The 20,941-nt window shown below is 34.9% G+C and overlaps 2 protein-coding genes and 1 long non-coding RNA gene across 6 annotated transcripts in view; all 3 read right to left on the reverse strand.

Moving 5' to 3' along the window:
• Positions 1-20,941, reverse strand: part of atp2b1a (ATPase plasma membrane Ca2+ transporting 1a) — a 242,731-nt gene that overhangs the window by 159,963 nt on the left and 61,827 nt on the right. For 2 of the 4 annotated variants that reach the window (XM_022671779.2, XM_022671778.2), the window contains one exon: positions 14,029-17,584. In XM_022671779.2, the coding sequence (XP_022527500.1) occupies positions 17,249-17,584 (336 nt within the window). In that variant the 3' untranslated portion in view covers positions 14,029-17,248. Of the gene's footprint in view, positions 1-14,028; positions 17,585-20,941 lie in introns of those variants that run through there. The other 2 variants (XR_007437937.1, XM_022671780.2) reach the window with 2 other exon arrangements.
• si:dkeyp-38g8.5 (Myb_DNA-bind_4 and GAGA_bind domain-containing protein) lies at positions 516-5,393 on the reverse strand. The gene is made up of 4 exons (XM_015608304.3): positions 5,237-5,393; positions 3,513-3,606; positions 3,056-3,143; positions 516-1,954 (listed from the first exon to the last, which is right to left on the reverse strand). The coding sequence occupies exons 1-4, from the start codon at positions 5,331-5,333 to the stop codon at positions 1,241-1,243; spliced, it is 993 nt and encodes a 330-aa protein (XP_015463790.2). The 5' UTR covers positions 5,334-5,393; the 3' UTR covers positions 516-1,240.
• Positions 13,944-20,941, reverse strand: part of LOC125799090 (uncharacterized) — a 229,757-nt gene continuing 222,759 nt past the window's right edge. Inside the window, exon 2 of the long non-coding RNA XR_007437940.1 lies at positions 13,944-14,570. This is a non-coding gene — a long non-coding RNA (uncharacterized LOC125799090). The remainder of the gene's footprint in view (positions 14,571-20,941) is intronic.

Below are 20,941 nucleotides of genomic sequence, written 5' to 3' on the forward strand. Positions count from 1 at the left end.
ACACAAATGCTTCGGTTCAGCTGTTGCCACATTCACACTACATGACTGATCAGGAGAATACCCACTTAAAGTGAGTACAAAACATATAAAGCAATTGATTGATCGATTGATGAATCATTTTTATACTGTATTTTTCACACTATAAGGTGCACTTAAAATCACTTATCACTTAAAAAAATTCCCAAAAGTCGACAGTATCCCATCTGGTGCGCCTTCTGTATGAATTCTCCCAGTCAGGTATTAAGGAGCAGTAAAGTCACTCCACTGAAGTACAGAGTTTTACAGGAGTTTCAGTTTAGTTCTCCAGCACCGAGACTGGAGCATTATTAGCATTAGCTGCTAACCGCGCTAAGTGCTAGCTCTTTTGCTGTTTGCATTTGAGGTTAGCTGCTAATGCTAAGTGGAAATCTGGAAATATAAGATTACTGTACATAAACAGAAGTGCTTTACTCACCCAAATAAAATCTGTGTAGATTAACCAAAAAACGTTTTTAAAAATGTTTTATTTTTAAGAGTTATTTTTTTTTTTTACTTAGCTTAGCTCTACAGGTCTCACCACCTTGCTGCGAGACTTGCTGAATTAGAAGGTAAGCATGGCGACACCCCTGTTCCTTACTAGTGTGGCATAATACGCCTTATAATCCGGTGCTCCTAATAGTGCGAACAGTCCTTAACACGAAGCTTTAGTAAATAGTTCAGTACTGCAGACATAATTTTGCACGTTTTAAACTCCAGTTACAAACATTGCATCAGAAGAAATGCTAAAAAGAAATCCTCGGAATAAGTACAAGTAGTTAATTATTATTTTTAATTACATTTTTAGCTTTTAGGTCCATTAACCCACATTCACAGAGGACTCACTTGTGAGCGCCCTCCAGTGTTTAACAGTGATTTCCTCATACAACAGTGGAAATAGACTCTCTCTAAACAGCTCTGATCATGCAGAAGATGCCTTTTAGAGCCTTTGTGTCAGATATTTAGCATGCCAAACATTTGCCAGGCGTCTGCTACTCGTCTGCGAACACAGAGTGATTGCTGATTTGCCTCAGAGCAGAGGTTTTTCTCAGCGATCTACAAAAAAAATCTGTCTCTGACTGAATAACTAACTAAATTCATGTAGTGTGAACCTGGCATTACACTTCTAGTAGTATCTTCCAACTTGAGAACTGAAACACAGAATAAAAAAAAACTCTGTACAAATAATAAGAACAAAATCAGTTCTTCTGAACACCTTCAGCTCCTAAAAGTTCTCGATCAGCTTCTCGAACAAATCGAGGAACTTCTGCCTCTTCTCTACGGAAGCCGTTTCAGTTTCTGCCTCCGCCAGTCTTTCACCTTCTTCAGCAGCATCATTCAGGTCAACCTCCTGCTCCCCCCCCAATCCGGCCCGCTGTCTCTCCAGAGCTGCTCGGCTCCTTTCCAGCTTCGCTCGCTCCCTGTCCATATCCGCTCGCTGTTTCTCCAGCTGAGCGCGCTCATGCTCTACAGACGCCCTGTCCCTCTCCACCGCGGCCTTCTCCCGCTCCAGAGCCGCCCGGTCCCGGTCCAGAGCAGCCAGGTCCCTCTCGAGCCCGGCCCTTTCCCTGTCTAGCACTATCTTCTCCCTCTCCAGCACCATGCGCTCGCTCTCCACTGTGTCCCTGTCGCTCTCCAGCAGGGCCCTCTCCTCCTCCATCTCGTCCCGATCGCTTCCCGTTTCCGTCCTGTCCCGCGTCGTCTCCTCCGACAGCCTGGAGTCGTCTCCTTCCACGAGGAACTCGATTTCGCTCTGGTACGAGTCCCGCCCCCTCTTTCTGGGTCTGTCCGGGCGATAGTCGGTGTCATCGCCGAGCGACGCGGTGGAGACCATGGCTTCACTGTCGTTCAGTCTGCCTTCCATCGCGTCATCCATGAGGGAGTACCACTGCCAGTTAGTGGGGTTGACTGTGACACCGGGTGGAGGGTTCTTCATCTCCTGAAACATGAGAAAAAGAGCTATCTTTTAGTGATCATACACTTTTTATCCAGTACATTCTCATATATTTTTCATGATTTTTTTAATGCCTTCGCTGGAAATTCTCTAAACCATACGATCTTTAAAACATCAGTACAGACATGGACAATAAAACAAAAGAATCCATATAAAAACTGATTATAGTAGGCCTTTATCTTACATATACTTGTCTGAATAAAGATAAGACAGCTTTAAATGATCATTTTTCTCTCTGTGTGAATTTACAGTTATAGTGCAGCTAAAACTAATTCTTTGAACCAAAACTGATTTTCTTAGTGGATAAACAGGAAACAAAATCATTAAAATTTCCATGACTTTTCCCAAAACTTTATGGGTGTTTTTTTTTTTTTTTTAATGTATCCAGGACTGGAAATTGCTATCTTCAAATTCCATGACTTTTCCAGGTTTTTCATGACCGTAGGAACCCTGATCTTTAAACCAATGCATCAATATGAAAAAACTATTCAATCACATCAACTGGAATTCTAAATACTAGACCTATAGTCTACAGAAGTGTCTAAAATCCATATTTTGGCAACACTTTGAAAAGAATATAAGTGGACTATCACTTCTAAATTCGTGCTACATTATTGGTCGTTCCAAATGCGGTTATATAAGTCTGGCAATTTGAAAACTAAAGTAACTTGGAAAAGTATTGAGGCTTCCATTACATTCAATTTTTCCATAAAACCTGATCCAACTATTAGCCACTCTCTTCGTGTTTTGAGAAGACTTAATCACATATTTCACACGACTTAATCACCAAAGAAAACTATTCTTTAGTTTTGGTTTAATCCCACTTTTCCCTTATTCCGTAATTGGATTTCCAATACTCAATACTCAACTGCAATTCACAAACGATCATGCACTAGACTTCAGGGATAATTATTTGTTTCTAATTTCCTCCTATTATCAATCTTGACTTAGAGGTGCTATAATATATATATATATATATATATATAAATATAAAACTGAAAATATCTGAAATAAGTGTGTTTTGTGTGATTAAACACAAACACTATCGAACTTCAACACTCAAAAACGTGTTTGATCGCGCCTCACCTTGTATTTCTTCTTGAGATTTTCCCACTTCTTTCTTGCTTGGCTGGTGGACATCTTCCTCTGGATTCCCATCTCTTTCAAGATGGCCCTTTAACACCAATAACAAAAGGTTTATTGTAAAGCTATACCATGGTTATTATTCTTTACATAAAATGTATGTAACAATGTAAATAATATATGTTGTTTCAATTTAGTAATTAAAAAAAATAATAATAAAATACAGATTAGCACGAGTTAAATTCAGTTGTTACAGTAATGTACTGGTCCTGGAAGGACAGATTGGCACAGTAAAACGTATGCATGCAGCTAAAGGCGGCTTGCTCTTATAGCCTTCAACAAAAAAGCTTGGGAACGATGTGGGCTAAAACTCAAGTTAGGTAAACTCATGACAACTCAAACTCTAGTTAAAACCACATAACTTATTTTGATTAGTTAGTAACATATGGTTCTACGTTACCTCCAAGCAATGACTGAAGTGTTCCTCTTTCCAGTAAAGAGAGCATCATTAGCAGCACGTAGTCTCACAAACTTCACCAATTCAGCTTCAGAGACTAATAGAGGGGAAAGACCATCAGGTGTTAAAACGGAAGCTTAAAGTAATAAAAACAGAAAACAGAAACACTACAGGACAAAATCTCCATTTTGTCCATTTATATTTTACTACATAATTTGAACAGACAAACCGTCTCTTACACAGGACCAAAATTTCTTAATGAATAGACCAATATAAGTACATCAAAATGACCTAATACTGAATTTTATTGAAAGCTGAGATAGTTTTTTTTCTCTCTCCTGTAAAAATGCTGTTTTTGAGATATTGTTTTTCATTGGACAGCGATGATATCCATTGGCCATTTCATCAGGTACCTATACTACAGAAGATAGGTGCAGTTAGTATGTTAACAGCTACTGACTGTAGAACAATTGATTACCCCCCTCTAATGAACGACTTAATATCTTAAAATTATGAGATAGTATATCAGAATTATGAGAGATTTCCTTAGATTAATGGCTTACTATGACTTAAATGACTTTTTGAAAGATTGAGATACAAAGTCATTAATTTGGCATTATTGAAATAATGAGTAATGAGTCGCAAAATGATGACTTAGTATCTTAAAATCGAGATATTATCTCAAAATGACTTGTTTAAGTTATGATAGTGTCTTAAAAGAATGTCTTAGTATACTAAAATGTTTAGATATTATCTCAAAGGAATGACTTTATGTCTTAAAATAACGACTTAAAATCTTAAAATTATGAGATAGTATATCAGAATTATAAGAGACTTCCGCAAATGATTGGCTTAATATCTCAGTTTAAATGAGATAGGATCTCAAAATGACTTGGTATTTAAAATGATAAAATATTAAGTAATTATTTTTACACTATTGAAATTATGAATGTGTTTTAAAATTGAGATAATATTTCAAAATCTTGAGATATCACAAATTAATCATAATATCATCAAATAAGTAACTCAAAATGATGAGATCTCAGCATTATATGTTAGTATTTATTATTAGTTATGAGTTAGTATCTCAGAATTGTTAGAATATCTTTAATAAATAACTTAAAATCTTAAAATTATGACAAAGTGTATCAGAAGTATGAGAGATTTCCTCAAATTAAAGGCAAACTATCTCAGCTTTATTGGACAGGATCTCAAAATGAGTTGGTATTTCAAAATAATAATAAATAATAATAAAAGTTAGTATCTCAACATTTTGTCTTAGTAACGTTATCTCAAAATTATGAGATATTGCCTCAAATTACTTATATAATTGGATACATAATTAGAAAACATATTAGTACTATAATACAGCGATTTGCTGAATAATTAAAACGTTATTATTACTGCGGGCAGTAATGACTGTAGTTAGCGGTGAGCTAACGCTGGTTCTCAGAGAGCGGGATGAGCTCGGCTGGGCTGCGGGGAGAAGCGGCTCTGTGCTCGGTATGAAGCACCTGAAGCAGCGCGGCTGTGTGGAGGTAGGGAGTTAGCTAGGCTAGGTTAGCTAGGCTAAGCTAAGCTAGGCTAGTTAGCGAGGGGCCTCTGTAGGGTACTCGCTGGATCCGCTAAGCTAGTCAACATGGCTGCACTCCATTTCCCTCCCGCTCCCTCGCCGCTCTCACAGCCCGCCGCTGCCGCTACTCTCCGCCGCTCCCCGCGCTACTCACGCTTATAGGTGAAGTCCGGGTTGATCAGGGTCTCGTCGGTATCGTCGGGCGGTGTCTGCACCGCGTACAGCGCGTGATCCATGTCGGAAAGTTTCATTTACTCGCGGCGCGGAGTGACCGAGTGCGCAGAGGAAGGGCACTTCAGGAAAATGGAGGCGCTTCACTTCCGCCTTTTCGAGGGCGCGGAGTCCGCGGGTGTGGAACAGACCCCCAGCTCCTAATCGCCACAGACACATATACATAAATATACACATTATGCTATTTATAGGTTTATGTTTGAGTAGAATAAACATTATTATTTTATTCTATAAAAACTATTTGTATCTATTATTATTTGCAGAAAATGAGAAATGGCTCAAATAACAAAAACGATGCAGAGCTTTCAGACCTCAAATAATGCAAAAAGAAAACAAGTTCGTATTCATAAAGTTTTAATAGTTCAGAAATCAGAATTATTTGGTGGAGTAACCCTGGTTGGTTTTTAATCACAGTTTTTTCATGCATCTTGGCATCATGTTCTCCTCCACCAGTCTTACACACTGCTTTTGGATAACTTTATGCTGCTTTACTCCTGGTGCAAAAATTCAAGCAGTTCAGTTTGGTGGTTTGATGGTTTGTGATCATCCATCTTCCTCTTGATTATATTCCAGAGGTTTTCAATTTGGTAAAATCAAAGAAACTCATCATTTTAGATTGTCTCTTTTTTCCAAATTATATGCCATACTTTCTTTGTTAAAGAGCATAATACAAAGTATTATACCCAGTTTCACCCAAAACAAAATAAATTAAATAATAAACAATATCTACCATCCAGTGATTTTATAAAACTAAGATTTGGCTTTGAAATAAAAAAAAAACTCTTTGTTTCATGTTCTGGTTTGATTAAACAAATCCAGTATATATTAGTGACTAGAAAATTACCCCACTAACAAGGTGACAACCTTTTTTTTACTGCCAGTGTATTATTTATTGTCTGTGTATTTTCAATAATTTTATATGTTTAAGTGAATTTATGAATTTATCACAGTACATTGCTCTCTTATAACTTTACAATTTCTTGCAGATTTGTTAAAATTAAAAGTTATATAATAAAAAATAAAATAAAATAAAAAAGCCTGGCCCCACTGAACACAGCGGTATGACTGACTGAATCCAGTTTAAATGATTTGCTAAATGTATGCTTTAAAAAAAAAAAGTTTATTTCTTCTTCTGTGGATATAAACGCGCCTCATTCAGCTCTTATAGCGCCTTCTACCGACAACAGACGAGTAGAAGCCACAGAGTCTCTAACACAGGAGAACACCCACTCATGAAGATCTTACGAGTTTGTTTGGCCACCAGAGGGCACTCTCGAGTGAGACCAAAATGAATGGGTTCATATGAAGCACCAGAGCAAAATCAGAGTTTATTAATGTTTGATAGCTTTCATACTTAAAAATTTATTAATTCTCTGAACACAGAACAATATCACACCTTTCAGCATCGAAGACATATTTTAAAAATATATTAAATCCCAGTTATAAGCCTTTTGAACCTGTTCTGACTGCACTTGAGAATGTGTTGAGTGTATTTGGCCACCAGAGGGCGCCAACTGAGCAAAATCGGAGTTTATTGATGTTTATAAGGATTTCTATTTTTTACAATGACAAAAATGACTAATTTCTTTAACACAGAACAATATTAAATGTTTTTAGCAACGAAGACACACAAACATTTTATATATATTAATTTCCAGTTATAAGCCTTTTAAACGTGTTCTCACTGCATATCCACCCATTTTAGAATGTGTTATGGGTTTGTTTGGCCACCAGAGGGCGCCCCCGAGTGAGTGAAAAATGAATGGACTCATATGGAACACTGTATTGTTGCGGAAATATCGGCTCTTAGGACGAGTTTAGTAAACATTTAGACACAGTTTAGTATAGTGTATATAGTGTGTATATAGTGTATATAGTTTAGTACAGTGTTTATAGTTTAGTACAGTGTTTACAGTTTAGTATAGGGTATATAGTTTAGTATAGTGTATATAGTTTATTATAGTGCATATAGTGTGTATATAGTGTATATAGTTTAGTATTGTGTATATATAGTGTATATAGTGTATATAGTTTAGTATTGTGTATATATAGTGTATATAGTTTAGTATTGTGTATATAGTGTGTATATAGTTTAGTATAGTGTATATAGTGTGTATATAGTGTGTATATAGTTTAGTATAGTGTATATAATGTGTATATAGTGTATATAGTTTAGTATAGTGTATATAATGTGTATATAGTGTATATAGTTTAGTATAGTTTATATAGTGTGTATATAGTGTATATAGTTTAGTATTGTGTATATAGTTTAGTATAGTGTATATAATGTGTATATAGTGTATATAGTCTAGTATAGTTTATATAGTGTGTATATAGTGTATATAGTTTAGTATAGTTTATATAGTGTGTATATAGTGTATATAGTTTAGTATAGGGTCTAGGGGTGGGTATCATCACTGATTTCCCAGTTCGATTCGATTCCGATTCACAAGGTCTCGATTCGATTTTCAAATCGATTTTCGATTCGATTCGATTCTCGATTCAACATCGATTAGGGAAATTTCAGTTACCATAAAAATTGTAGTTTGAATATGAAATGTAATTATACAAGGAACACTCAAATTTCATTATTAAAATATTAGTTTATATTATGAACACTCACTTATGAACTGTATATCCTTACATATAAATGTTACCAGAGCTTCAGATATTTTTTTAGCACGAGGAGAACTTGAAGGTAGTTTCATCGCAAATGCTTTCTCTAGTGGAGTTTGTGTGGGTTCTGCCGTTTTCTGAGTATCAGGATGGTGTCGCGTTAGATGATTTCTCAGATTTGTGGTATTTCCACAATATTTCAGCTCCTTGTTGCACAGTTTACACACAGCTTTGCTTTTATCCAGCTCTTCCCTACCGCCATAGCTTCTGAATCCAAAATGCAACCACACGTCTGCCTTCAGGTTCTTGGGCGCCTGCACTCCTGCTTCAGCCATGCTTAACTGATCACCCCAGCCAGAGCGCGCTGCTCGGAAAAAAAGGATGGTCTCGCGAGATCTACGCGAGACGTTAAAGCTACGCATACACGGGGAAAAGGGGCTAGTTATAAAGATCGATCTCGGGTTTATATAAATCGATATCGGATCATTCAAATGAGGATCGATTTAAATCGAATAATCGATTTTTTTAACACACCCCTAATAGGGTATATAGTTTAGTATAGTGTATATAGTTTAGTATAGTGCATATAGTGTGTATATAGTGTATATAGTTTAGTATTGTGTATATATAGTGTATATAGTGTATATAGTTTAGTATTGTGTATATATAGTGTATATAGTGTATATAATTTAGTATTGTGTATATAGTGTGTATATAGTGTATATAGTGTATATAGTTTAGTATAGTGTATATAATGTGTATATAGTGTATATAGTTTAGTATAGTGTATATAGTTTAGTATTGTGTATATAGTGTGTATATAGTGTATATAGTTTAGTATAGTGTATATAATGTGTATATAGTGTATATAGTTTAGTATAGTGTATATAGTTTAGTATTGTGTATATAGTGTGTATATAGTGTATATAGTGTATATAGTTTAGTATAGTGTATATAATGTGTATATAGTGTATATAGTTTAGTATTGTGTATATAGTGTGTATATAGTGTATATAGTGTATATAGTTTAGTATAGTGTATATAATGTGTATATAGTGTATATAGTTTAGTATTGTGTATATAGTGTGTATATAGTGTATATAGTGTATATAGTTTAGTATAGTGTATATAGTGTGTATATAGTTTAGTATAGTGTATATAATGTGTATATAGTGTATATAGTTTAGTATAGTGTATATAATGTGTATATAGTGTGTATATAGTTTAGTATAGTGTATATAATGTGTATATAGTGTATATAGTTTAGTATAGTGTATATAATGTGTATATAGTGTATATAGTTTAGTATAGTGTATATAGTGTGTATATAGTTTAGTATAGTGTATATAATGTGTATATAGTGTATATAGTTTAGTATAGTGTATATAATGTGTATATAGTTTAGTATAGTGTATATAATGTGTATATAGTTTAGTATAGTGTATATAGTGTATATAGTTTAGTATAGTGTATATAATGTGTATATAGTGTATATAGTTTAGTATAGTGTATATAATGTGTATATAGTTTAGTATAGTGTATATAATGTGTATATAGTTTAGTATAGTGTACATAGTGTGTATATAGTTTAGTATAGTGTATATAATGTATATAGTTTAGTATAGTGTATATAATGTGTATATAGTGTATATAGTTTAGTATAGTGTATATAATGTGTATATAGTGTATATAGTTTAGTATAGTGTATATAATGTGTATATAGTGTGTATATAGTTTAGTATAGTGTATATAATGTGTATATAGTGTGTATATAGTTTAGTATAGTGTATATAATGTGTATATAGTGTATATAGTTTAGTATAGTGTATATAATGTGTATATAGTGTATATAGTTTAGTATAGTGTATATAATGTGTATATAGTGTATATAGTTTAGTATAGTGTATATAATGTGTATATAGTGTATATAGTTTAGTATAGTGTATATAGTGTGTATATAGTTTAGTATAGTGTATATAATGTGTATATAGTGTGTATATAGTTTAGTATAGTGTATATAGTTTAGTATAGGGTATATAGTTTAGTATAGTGTATATAATGTGTATATAGTGTATATAGTTTAGTATAGTGTATATAATGTGTATATAGTGTATATAGTTTAGTATAGTGTATATAGTGTGTATATAGTTTAGTATAGTGTATATTTTAATTAAGTACTTCACCAGTACAAAATTAGCTCAGCCAAATAAAGTATACTTTTTCAAAGTAGGTTAAGTAGGTATATATACATTCTATATATTCTAGTATTCTGCATACAGTACACTATTTTAAATACCCAAGTTTTTCACAAGGGTATGTAGAAGTATAGATACTAGTGTTTAATAAAATACTTCTGTAGGAGTTGAATTATCTACTCAAGCTTTTTTACTCTTTAAGCAAAAGTTTCAAAACTACATAAGTATACAAGTAAAAGTATTGTAAGGGGAAAAAATAAAGCCATTAAGAACTAAAGCTTAGGCCACGCCCACAGAGTCCTATAGTGCACTACTCTCTAAAAGCCATAATGACTATGATGTTAAAATATTAAAATGTTATGGTTGATAATATAATTTGGGATGCACTAGGCTCCTCCCTGTTTCAGCTGCATTTACAGTATGTCCATATATGAAAATTAATGTATTTTGCATACAGAACAATGCAAATATATTAAAGCTATTAAAGTTTAGTTGGACTGGAGTTTATCTGAAGTTCTCGGATCATCTTCATACTTGACTACATACCTGCGTGTGCAGGTGTGATGGATCACAGTATAAACCAATAGGGACTCAGAATGATATATAGTCATACTTCTCTACATCCAATCACAATCAGATTCACTCAGCTGATTATCTACAGTAAAACAGGTGTCGAGCAGCACTCTAACTCTATATTTCTTTATTTCTATATAAAGAAAATCTATTCAGGTCTGCGGTCGTGAGTCACTTACCACAAATAAACTTGAAGGGCAACTGGAACAGCAGACTCTGCCCTGACCGTCCATTTCCCTTCATTAACCTCAGATCCACTGACACAGCTCCACGTCCTGAACGGCCTGAAAGAGGAAACGCTGGAGTCCATAAACCTGCTCTTCTCTGGAAGATCTGCTTAATAAAATACAGCAGTTTATTCCACAAAGACAGGAAGGAGATCTATAGCAGACCTTTCTGAGGAAGCTGCAGCATCCTGTGGACAAATGAGACTAAAATAGAGCTTTTAGTGAAACACATTATTATAGAATTTACAGAAAACTGATTAGACCTTGCATGACTGTGTTCATGGCATCAGAAAAACCTAAGGCTAGTACAGAAAATTCAATTGCAGTGCAGCACCCAGTGTCAGAAAGCTTGAGTGGTCATGAGGTTGCTGGTTCAAATCCCGGTCATGCAGTTTGCCATCAGCTGCCGGAGCCCTGAGAGAGCACAATTGTTCTTGCTCTCTCTTTCTGAGTGAGTACAGTAGATGGCACTCTCTATTTCCCCTCATTATTCCTAGGGTGATGTGGATCAGCAGCACAAGGCTGCATCTGTGAGCTGATGTATCAGAACCATATCAGAGTCGCTGCGCTGCTTTCCTCCAAGCGTAAGGTTGGGACAATCAGCCAGATAAATTGGGAGAAAATGGGATTTTTTAAAAATAAATATAAGAAGAAAATAAAAAGAATACAGAAAGAAAGCTGGAGCTCCTATAACAGTAATATTTAGGTCAAAAAAGTAAAAATGAGACATACATACAGTACCAGTCAAAAGTTTTAATTGAAGTAAAAACAGGTCCAATCAATAACCAGAAGTAGTACAAAATCCAATGTACAAAATCTTGCAATAAGACCTTCCTCCCAAGGTTTCTATAATATAAGTAAATCTGATTATCCAAGAGATTTATTATACCAATACTAGACTTTATAAGGGGTTAAAGATGCTAAGTTGGCCCAGGAGCGGAGAGAGTTAAAACCCTGCTTAAGGAGACATCAGTAGCAGTGTAGTAGACGCAGGTATTGAACCCACAACCCTGTGTGGTTAATAACCCAGAACTCTAACCACTAACCCAACCCCTGACCCAGATATTAACCAGTAGGCAAATTCCAGTCTGTCATTTGAGTCATGCTCTTATTCAGAGTTCACCAAGTTAAAAAAGAAAGGGCAGTAAATTAGCATTAAGCTATTTTGCCCAAGGGGATGTGGGAAGGTGTGATTGTACGGCTGGGGAATTGGAATAAAGGGGCTTAAAGAGAGAGCCAGCAGAATAAAGGGGCTTAAAGAGAGAGATGATATTGAAGCTAACTGAACCAGATACTGTAAAACACAGTGGATCAACACCAGCAGATGACAGACATGACTCTCCAAACCATCACTGATCATCAGTAAATTTTACATTTCATTTAAAGGAAATCAAGGGAGCAGAGTCTGGAGGAAGAGTGGAGAGACACACAGTCCAAACTGCTCGAGGTCTAGTGTGAAGTTTCCACCAATCAGTGATGGTTTGGAGAGACATGTCTGTCATCTGCTGGTGTTGATCCACTGTGTTTTATTATCAAGTCTAAAGTCAGTGCAGTTTTGTTTTCCCACAAAATCTTACAGCACTTCATATCTTACAGCTTCCCTCTGCTACTGACAACTTTTATAGAGATGTGGATTTCATTTTCCAGCAGGACTTGGCACACTGCCCACACTGCCAAAAGTACCAATTGGTCTTATATACAGTAATATTCTAATTTTCTGAAACACTGATTTTTGGGGTTTGATTGGCTGTAAGTGTCATAATAATCATCAACAATAAAATAAATAAAACACTTTAAAATACATCACTCTGTGTTTAATACATATATAATATATGAGTTTCACATTTTGAACTGAATTACTGAAATAAAGTAATTTTCATTAATATTGCACTAGCATATCTATATATATTTACTATTTTAACGCAGTTTTAAAGTGGGATAATTAACACTGTCAAAATAATTACATTATTGATTTATCATATAATAAATGTCCATGACCTCAATAATATTTGATAATGGTGATGTGGTCTATTTAAGTGTTAATTTATATGTATTTTACACATATATAACAGTGAACAGTATTTTATCCAGTCATGCTAAATAACAAATCAGTGCTTCAGTAACTATGTAACTCCATACATTTATATATATTTCAAAAACTATGATTAATTATATTTTGTTGGCTTAAAAAAAGGTTTTGTCATGCTTTTCTATTATTATTATTATTATTATTATTATTATTATTATTATTATTATTATCAGTGATTTTAAATGGTCTGACAGTAACATCGTTTATCACTATGGTTGTGCCATATCATATCATACGCTATAATATCTGCAACATTTTTGAATATCGTTCAATATCACCCACCCCTAATTATCACAACAGGGTACTACTTTTTTACTGTTTTTTATCAAAAGAAAAATTCACACTGTTCTAATTTCCCATTATATATTTACTAGAGACAGATTATATCTGTCCAGTATCATTTATTTTACTTTAATCCTGAATATATGGAGATATTTGGAGTGCATTATTTATATATATATATAATTCTTGTATGTTTTAATATCTCAGTTAGGGGTGTGCCATATCATATTGTATATATATTTTTTTTTTATTATTTTATTTTAGTAAAAAACCTGTATATTAAAAAAAAAACGTTTATATGACAAAGATTTATATATTTTACACTTTTTCTGAACAGAAATATAATGAGTTTGTGTTTATTTGCACTGTGTTTAATATAAAAGCTGCATATAAGGTTGAAAGGGGGCTTATTATTCTTAAAAATAAATAAAATAAATAAAATGTATAATAAAAGGAGGTATTTGTTGTTCTGTTAGAACTAAAAATCTAAATCATAAAAGACAATTTCTCATGTATTTGAAGAATATTGAGCTAATTTTTTTTCTACAATATCGCCCAGTCCTCATACATAGATATATAAGTATATTATAGATGGATTGATTATACGCATTATATTTTTATTATATGAAAGAAAACATGTCCCCCTGATTAGGCTAAATATCAATTTTTTTATTCTTAAAAACCATACACATTACTTGACAAGTTTCAAATGTAAATTGAATCACAATAACCATTTACATTGCTCAAGATAAACAGACATGAAGTACTTTATTTTCAAATGTTAAGATAAAAAAATAATAAATCCATAAAACAGGTGGAAAAACATTCATCCCTGTTACAGGAAGAAGCTACAGAATAAACTTATGGATTTTCTTCTGTCCACATCTTTCCTAACTAGCAAACTCAAGCTGCTTTTTTTATTAAATAAACACAAGGAACAAAAAAAAATAAATTATGCAAAAAAAAAAAAAAAAAAGGTTTGGGTGCACTGACTGACTGACTGTGTGTCTTTTCTCCTCTTTTCCATTACGGACCCAAAAAGGAGGAGAAAAACAAGGGTCTGAACCAGAACCCTGCTGCCAAGAACAGAACCTAATCTAAACATAAAAAATTAGTATTTAATATTTTACTGTAGGTGTTTCCTTAAAGCATGTTTCATACTATTAGCCACCCTGAGTATTAAATATATATTTATATTTATATATACACAGCTCTGAAAAAAATAAGATACCACTTAAAAATGATGAGTTTCTTTGATTTTACCAATTTAAAATACTCTGGAATATAATCAAGAGGAAGATGGATGATCACAAACCATCAAACCACCAAACTGAACTACTCAAATTTTTGCACCAGGAGTAAAGCAGCATAAAGTTATCCAAAAGCAGTGTGTAAGACTAGTGGAGGAGAACATGAACTAAACATGATTAAAAACTGTGATTAAAAACCAACCAGGGTTATTCCACCAAATATTGATTTCTGAACTCTTAAAACTATATTATGAATATGAACTTGTTGTTTTCTTTGCATTATTTGAGGTCTGAAAGATCTGCATCTCTTTCTCATTTTCTGCAAAGAAATCCTCTTAATAACAATATTTTTATTTGTATTTTGAGAGAAATGTTGTCTGTAGTTTATAGAATAAAACAACAATGTTCATTTTACTCAAACATAAACCTATAAATAGCAAAATCAGAGAAACTGATTCAGAAACTGAAGTGATCTCATTTTTTTCCAGAGCTGTATATATATAAATATATATCCCAAGCAGAACCAATCACATCCCTCGTTTGAAGTGCACCCCAACCCCCCAGACTGTTGTACTTTTCTGTACTTTGTGTAAAATCTGGTTCAGCAGGTCGAAATTTGTCCTCAATGCCCCATAAAAATACAAAGTTAAGCTTTATTTATATGGTCTGTATCAAAATTTCCAAAGGGAGTTGAAATAAAGTACCCTGTGCAGAGATTGCTGTATGACTAAGATTTCCCTAAAAACCCTTTCACTTTTTATTAAAATTATTTGTATTTATTCACTCGTTTTTTTTTTTTTTTTTTTAGTGTTTCCAGTATTTCAGGTGTGAAGTATATAGATATATTCTACAAACAAATCAAATGTCGTTTTTTTTTTTTTTTTTTTTTTTTTCGTTCCATGACTTGAAATTAATGGAATCAGATGAAGAAAAAACTTTTACAAACTTTTTTTTTTGTGTGTGTTTTTTTTCTTCCTTTTCTTTTTAAATTGACAAACTAGAAACCTTAAGGGGAAATATTTAACTTAAAAAAATATATAACAACCAAAAAAAAAATGTTCAAAAGGTGAAAATTCACGTTTTCTGAATGAGGTTTGGTTTAACTACGTAAAGGCAAAATATATCTAAAGTTAATGTTATATGTTAATCCCTTGCATCCTTTTTTTTTTTTTTTACTATTCCCTTCATTATTCAGTTCACAAACCTCAATATCGTACATTGGCAGGGACTGAAGTATCACTATTTAACCTTTTCCTTTTTTCTTATCATATAATCATATATAGATCATATCACATCTCACCCTCAGAACTTTAAATTCTCCCTTTTTTGATTTGTCTCCAGCTTAACTTCTATTCAAATTCAAATCAATCTATTGAAATGTGAAACCTCCAGTTCCAACCATTTCTAACAATCACTGGTGAACTGTGTGTGAACTGGGAATGCACGATACAGCTCCCATCATAAACATGAAAAACTAGCTTTGAAACTGTAAAAGTAGCAGTAGTAAATACCTAAGGAAATGTACTGACTGAGGTCCTCGTCTGCGTCCCCGTCCCCGTCCCTGTCCCCAGCCTTAACCCATCGAACTCCTTATTGATTATCCCTTATTGACCTCGAGACCTCTGATCATTGCTATACAAGCCTTAGTGTTATTTATTTGGCTAGAAGATTCTATTTATTCACAAATATATAACAAATAAAACTTGCAGGCAAAAATAGTTCAGTTTCCATAGAAACACCCTTTTTTCCTGAAAATACAGCAGTATCTGAAATATTACTCTCATTTGATTTTATTCGTTTTTTTTTTTATTCGTTTTTTTTTATTATTATTATATTCCTGCATCAGGAAGCTCCTTCACCAACAAACAGAAGAAGAAAAAAAAGTATCTACAAACTTGTAAACAGACCTGCTTCATCCAAAAAACATAAATAATTCAAAATATTAACAGCCAAATGGAGTAGAAATTATTTGAATGAACAAGGGCCGAAGAAAGAAATGTAAAGAAATGTAAAGAAATGTACACCACCATTCAGAATTCAGAAAAAAGCAAAAAATGAAGAAAAAAAAAAAAAAAAAAAAAAAAGTTCTTCGATTTCTTACAGCCACAGACGATCTGTAAGAGACGAGGAGCGGCCGAGAGTCTCCCCGCTATCAGAATATCAATAATTAAATAACATAATAAAAATAAAAATACAGGTCACTTTCAAAAGGGGAGGGAAAAAAAATCAAAAAACAAAAAATAAAAATAAAGAGTGTGTAAAGAGTGTTGTCTTGTAAAGATTTTTGTATAAGAAGTAGAATAAAAAGAAGAAGAAGAAGAAGAACATGAGGAAGAGGAGGAGTGGTGGAGGGAGATACAGAGCACAGCCCCTCCCCCACCTTCGAAGGGGACCTTCATCAAATCCAATCAAATCAAATGTTATTAATAATATTGATAATAATAATAAAGAGGGGAAAAAAAAAAAAAAAAAAAAAAACATAGAAAACCAGAAGCATATCACAACCAACCAACCAACCAACCCACCAACCCACCCTACATTCTGATGAATGCTTGCTCGCTCTTTTTATGTTTCAGTCAAGCACAAGCTGAGCTCCCAGGATTACGCTCGGCTCCGCCCCCTCACAAGCATGAGTCCGCCGAGCACACGTCTCCGTGAAACAAGAGGTGGGCGTGGTGCAGAGTGTGGAAGGGCGGAGCCGAATCAGAGGGACGTCTCCAGGCTGTGCATGGGGCTGGCCGGGGCCGAGGGCGTGGCCGGTTTGCTGCTGTTGTTGTCTAAGAAGAGGTGGACGCCGCTGTCCACGGCGTTATTGTTCTGATTGGGCGAGGGAGGAGGAGGAGGAGTGGGCGTGGCGTTTCTCTTCGTCGGGGCGTCGTCCTCCGCGTCCGTGTCGTCGATCAGGGGGATGTGTGGCTCCGAGTCCTCTATCCGGAACTCTGGGTGGGTCATGAAATTGTGGATGGAGGAGCGAGACTCGGGCTTCTCCAGCCCCTCATATGGGGACAGGGAGCTGCGGAATGCATTCACCACTCGGATCTGTGAGAAAGAAGCAGGAGCACGGAGAGAAACACAATCAGCCTCGGAGCTTCAAACAGTGGAGGATCACACGTACAGGCAATTAAAATTAGGGCTGGGTACAGCTTAAAAAAGATTTTATACTGGTACCGGTTCGATACTTTGAATTAGATTACAATACCTAAAAGATACAAACTTTTTTCGGACCTAAATTCTAAATACTAACCAAAATACAAAATACAAGCGATAATTATTCTCAAAAAATGTATTTATTTAAAAGGCAACATGACTAATTTCTTTCTCTAGCTGTCACAATAAGTTTTGTTGGAACAAAAACAATGAGCATCTTTATTTGTGGCGCTTTATTAAGACCAAAATTAACAGCTTTACTTTAACTGCTTAAACTACTTAAAATATTTTCTCTAAGCATATTGCTGGATACATTTCAGCTTTTAAGAGTTTTTTTAAAGGTCTCCTTTCGCTAAAATCTGAGCGTCAACTGCTAAACCCCAGCCCCCACCTCCCACTCCCTGTGAGTGAGCGACACCGAGAGTCTGGCGATAAGTAAAGATTAAGTTTTAATTTTACCCATCATTCAGTGCTGTATCTTTATAACTAAGTCTGTTACTTTGAAAACATTTTATCCTTTGAGTAGGGCAGCAGGTAGGTGTGTGTTCTGCAGTGCTGTTAGCAAATCAGAGGCGATATATATTTGCACGTATGAATATTCATGTGCAAGAGACAAATCCTATCTTTCTTTAAAAAGACCACTCATTCAGTGAACTAAAGCAGGGCTAAATAGAAACACCTGACAATGGTACGACACCTTTGAAAAATATCAGCATTACATTGGCAAAATGTAATTATTGTGAGGGGACAGTAATAGATACTTTTTTTACTGTATTATAATATTTTAGAGAGAGAGACAGAGAGAAACAGCACAAATGAGAGTGAGCGAGAGATACACAGCGCGAGTGTGTTGACCACGTTTGTGTGCATTTAAAGCAAAGTATCGAAATCAGGCACCAAATTTTTGTAGAACTTTCAGTACTTGGTAGTACTGAGACATTTTGGTCGGTACCTTTTTGGTATTGAATCTCGATACCCAGCCCTATTCAAAATATCCTCACACTTTGCATTTTAAATAGAGGTCAAACCATGGCCAAATACACTGGTTGTAGTAATTAAGGTGATGTAAGTTTAAGAGAGAGAGAGAGAGATAAAGAGAGATAAAGAAAGATAAAGAGAGAGTGTGTGAGCTGGAGGAGGAGGAGGAGAACATGAACACTGGTAGTGGTGAGTAAAAACCTGATTCCCGTGTTACCGCGAGCTGCTTCTCCCACTGAGAGAGAGAAAGAGAGAGAAACTGTCTCTCTTTCTTTCCTCTCTCACATCGAGAACACGAAAGAAAAAACAAAAAGGTAGTAAAAGATATGAGTAACTCTGAAACAAGAGTGCATCTCCTTTCAGTAGTAATGTCAGAAACTCTCAAAGCCAGTGTCCAGTTATTCAAAATGCAAAAATAAGAGAGAGAGATAGAAAAGAGAGAGACAGATTAGAGAGAGAGAGAGAGAGAGAGAGACAGATAAAGAGAGAGAGAGAGAAAATCTACAAAAATAAAACGACAAACCCAGAGGAAACATCTCAACACATGAGGTTAACTTATTCGGACATGCGTGGGTGAGGAGGGGAGGGGCGGGGGCATCAATCACTGATTATGTTCTGATACAGAAAACTGGAGCAGCCAAGCAGATCTAAGCTGAACAGCACAAGTAATTTCACAAACGGACGAGAGACTAGACCCATGCAGAGCGACGCTACCTTTTGTTCAACAGAAGTAAACCTTTGAGTATAGCCCATGACACATTTCACAGAATCTGAGGAGGAATATGTTGGAATCAGTGATACAGACTTTTGTTTTTGCATTATTGCCTGGAGACAAAAGACTCAAAGACTCAAAAGTACAGAGAAACAGCATTTGATCATTAGAGAGGAACATCAAACGGCCATCAAACAGGGAACCTAGGAAAACAGAAAACATCAGTGCATCAGTAAATCAGTACAACCAGAGAGAGAGCTTCTGTCCAGCCTGGACCTGAAAAGAGCTGTTGAGATTGAGAGATGAATTGTGTGGGGGTGAGGTGTGAGACACAGGAGAGCGAGAGCGACCCAAAACATGAAAATGACAAAAAAAAAAATGTTAAACAATATCTTGAAATAATAATAATATATGTCAAATAATAATACAGAAAGAAATGAGATGAAAAGAGATGTAAAAAAGGCACAAGAAGAGCAATGAAGGCGATAAAAGAAGAGAGAAAAATAAATGATGAACTGATTCATTGTTAAAATATAGAACGAAATACAGATGAGAGACAGATAAGAGAATAAATTATATATGAGCCATGAATACAAAAGGAAGACAGACAAAAATACCGTATTTTTTTTAGACCAAAAGGAGCACTTAAACCTCTTTAATTTTCCCCAAAATTATCAGTGTGCCTTTTAATCCAATGTGTCTTATGTTTGAATTCTACCAGTCAGGTATTAAGGAGCAGAAAAGCTTTATACAGGAGTTTCAGTTTAGTTCTCCAGCACCGAAACTGGAGCAGTATTAGCATTAGCTGCTAACCGTGCTAAGCACTAGCTCTTTTGCCGTTTAGAGGTGAACCCTAGCTAGCACTGCTGGAAGCAGCATTAGCATTACCCTGCTAACCATGCTCACTATTTCCATCTTCAGAGGTGAGTATTATCGGCCTGTAGCCTGATCTTAACCCTGGCTAGCACTGTTGACCGCTAATCCTAATGCTAATGCTCCAGCCTTAGTGCTGGAGAAATTTAGGAATCTAGGCTGACTGTAAATAATATACAAAAGCGAATAAACTCACCCAAATAACCATTTTTTAAAGAGAGAAATCTATGCAGATTAACATCCAGCACTTGATTGACTTTAAAAGTTTTGTTTTTGTACTTAGCTTAGCTTAGCTTAGGCGAGACCTGCTGAATTAGAAGCTCATTACGTTTCTAAAAATGCACCTTATAATCCAGTGCACCTTATGTATGAAAATTGACCAGAAAATAGACGTCCATTGATGGTGTGGCTTACAGTGTGAAAAATACGGTACTGATGATGGACGCTCTTCAACTGGACAGACAAAATGAAGTAAGGAAATGTAAGAAAGATTTTAACAGGAAGGAACAAAACAACTATTAAACCATTAAAACATAAATACAGGACATTCATTCCAGGAGCAGTAGAGAGACAGCCTGTGGCATCTTGGAAAGCTCAGTCAGATCAGGAGACAAAAACCTGTAGAAAAGTCAGTGATTCTCAGTCAGTCGCCCTGAATCAAGTTAAAATAACCCAGCAAAGCCTGA

The sequence above is a fragment of the Astyanax mexicanus genome, chromosome 2, assembly GCF_023375975.1.
Source record: "Astyanax mexicanus isolate ESR-SI-001 chromosome 2, AstMex3_surface, whole genome shotgun sequence".
Lineage (NCBI taxonomy): Eukaryota > Metazoa > Chordata > Actinopteri > Characiformes > Acestrorhamphidae > Astyanax > Astyanax mexicanus.

Excerpts from the sequence above, each read along its gene's own strand:
- si:dkeyp-38g8.5 (XM_015608304.3), bottom strand. The coding sequence starts at position 5,333 with ATGAAACTTTCCGACATGGATCACGCGCTGTACGCGGTGCAGACACCG. Across the intron at positions 3,144-3,512 it reads ACTTCAGTCATTGCTTGGAG|GGCCATCTTGAAAGAGATGG; the intron begins GTAACGTAGAAC and ends TTGGTGTTAAAG. Across the intron at positions 1,955-3,055 it reads ATCTCAAGAAGAAATACAAG|GAGATGAAGAACCCTCCACC; the intron begins GTGAGGCGCGAT and ends CTCATGTTTCAG.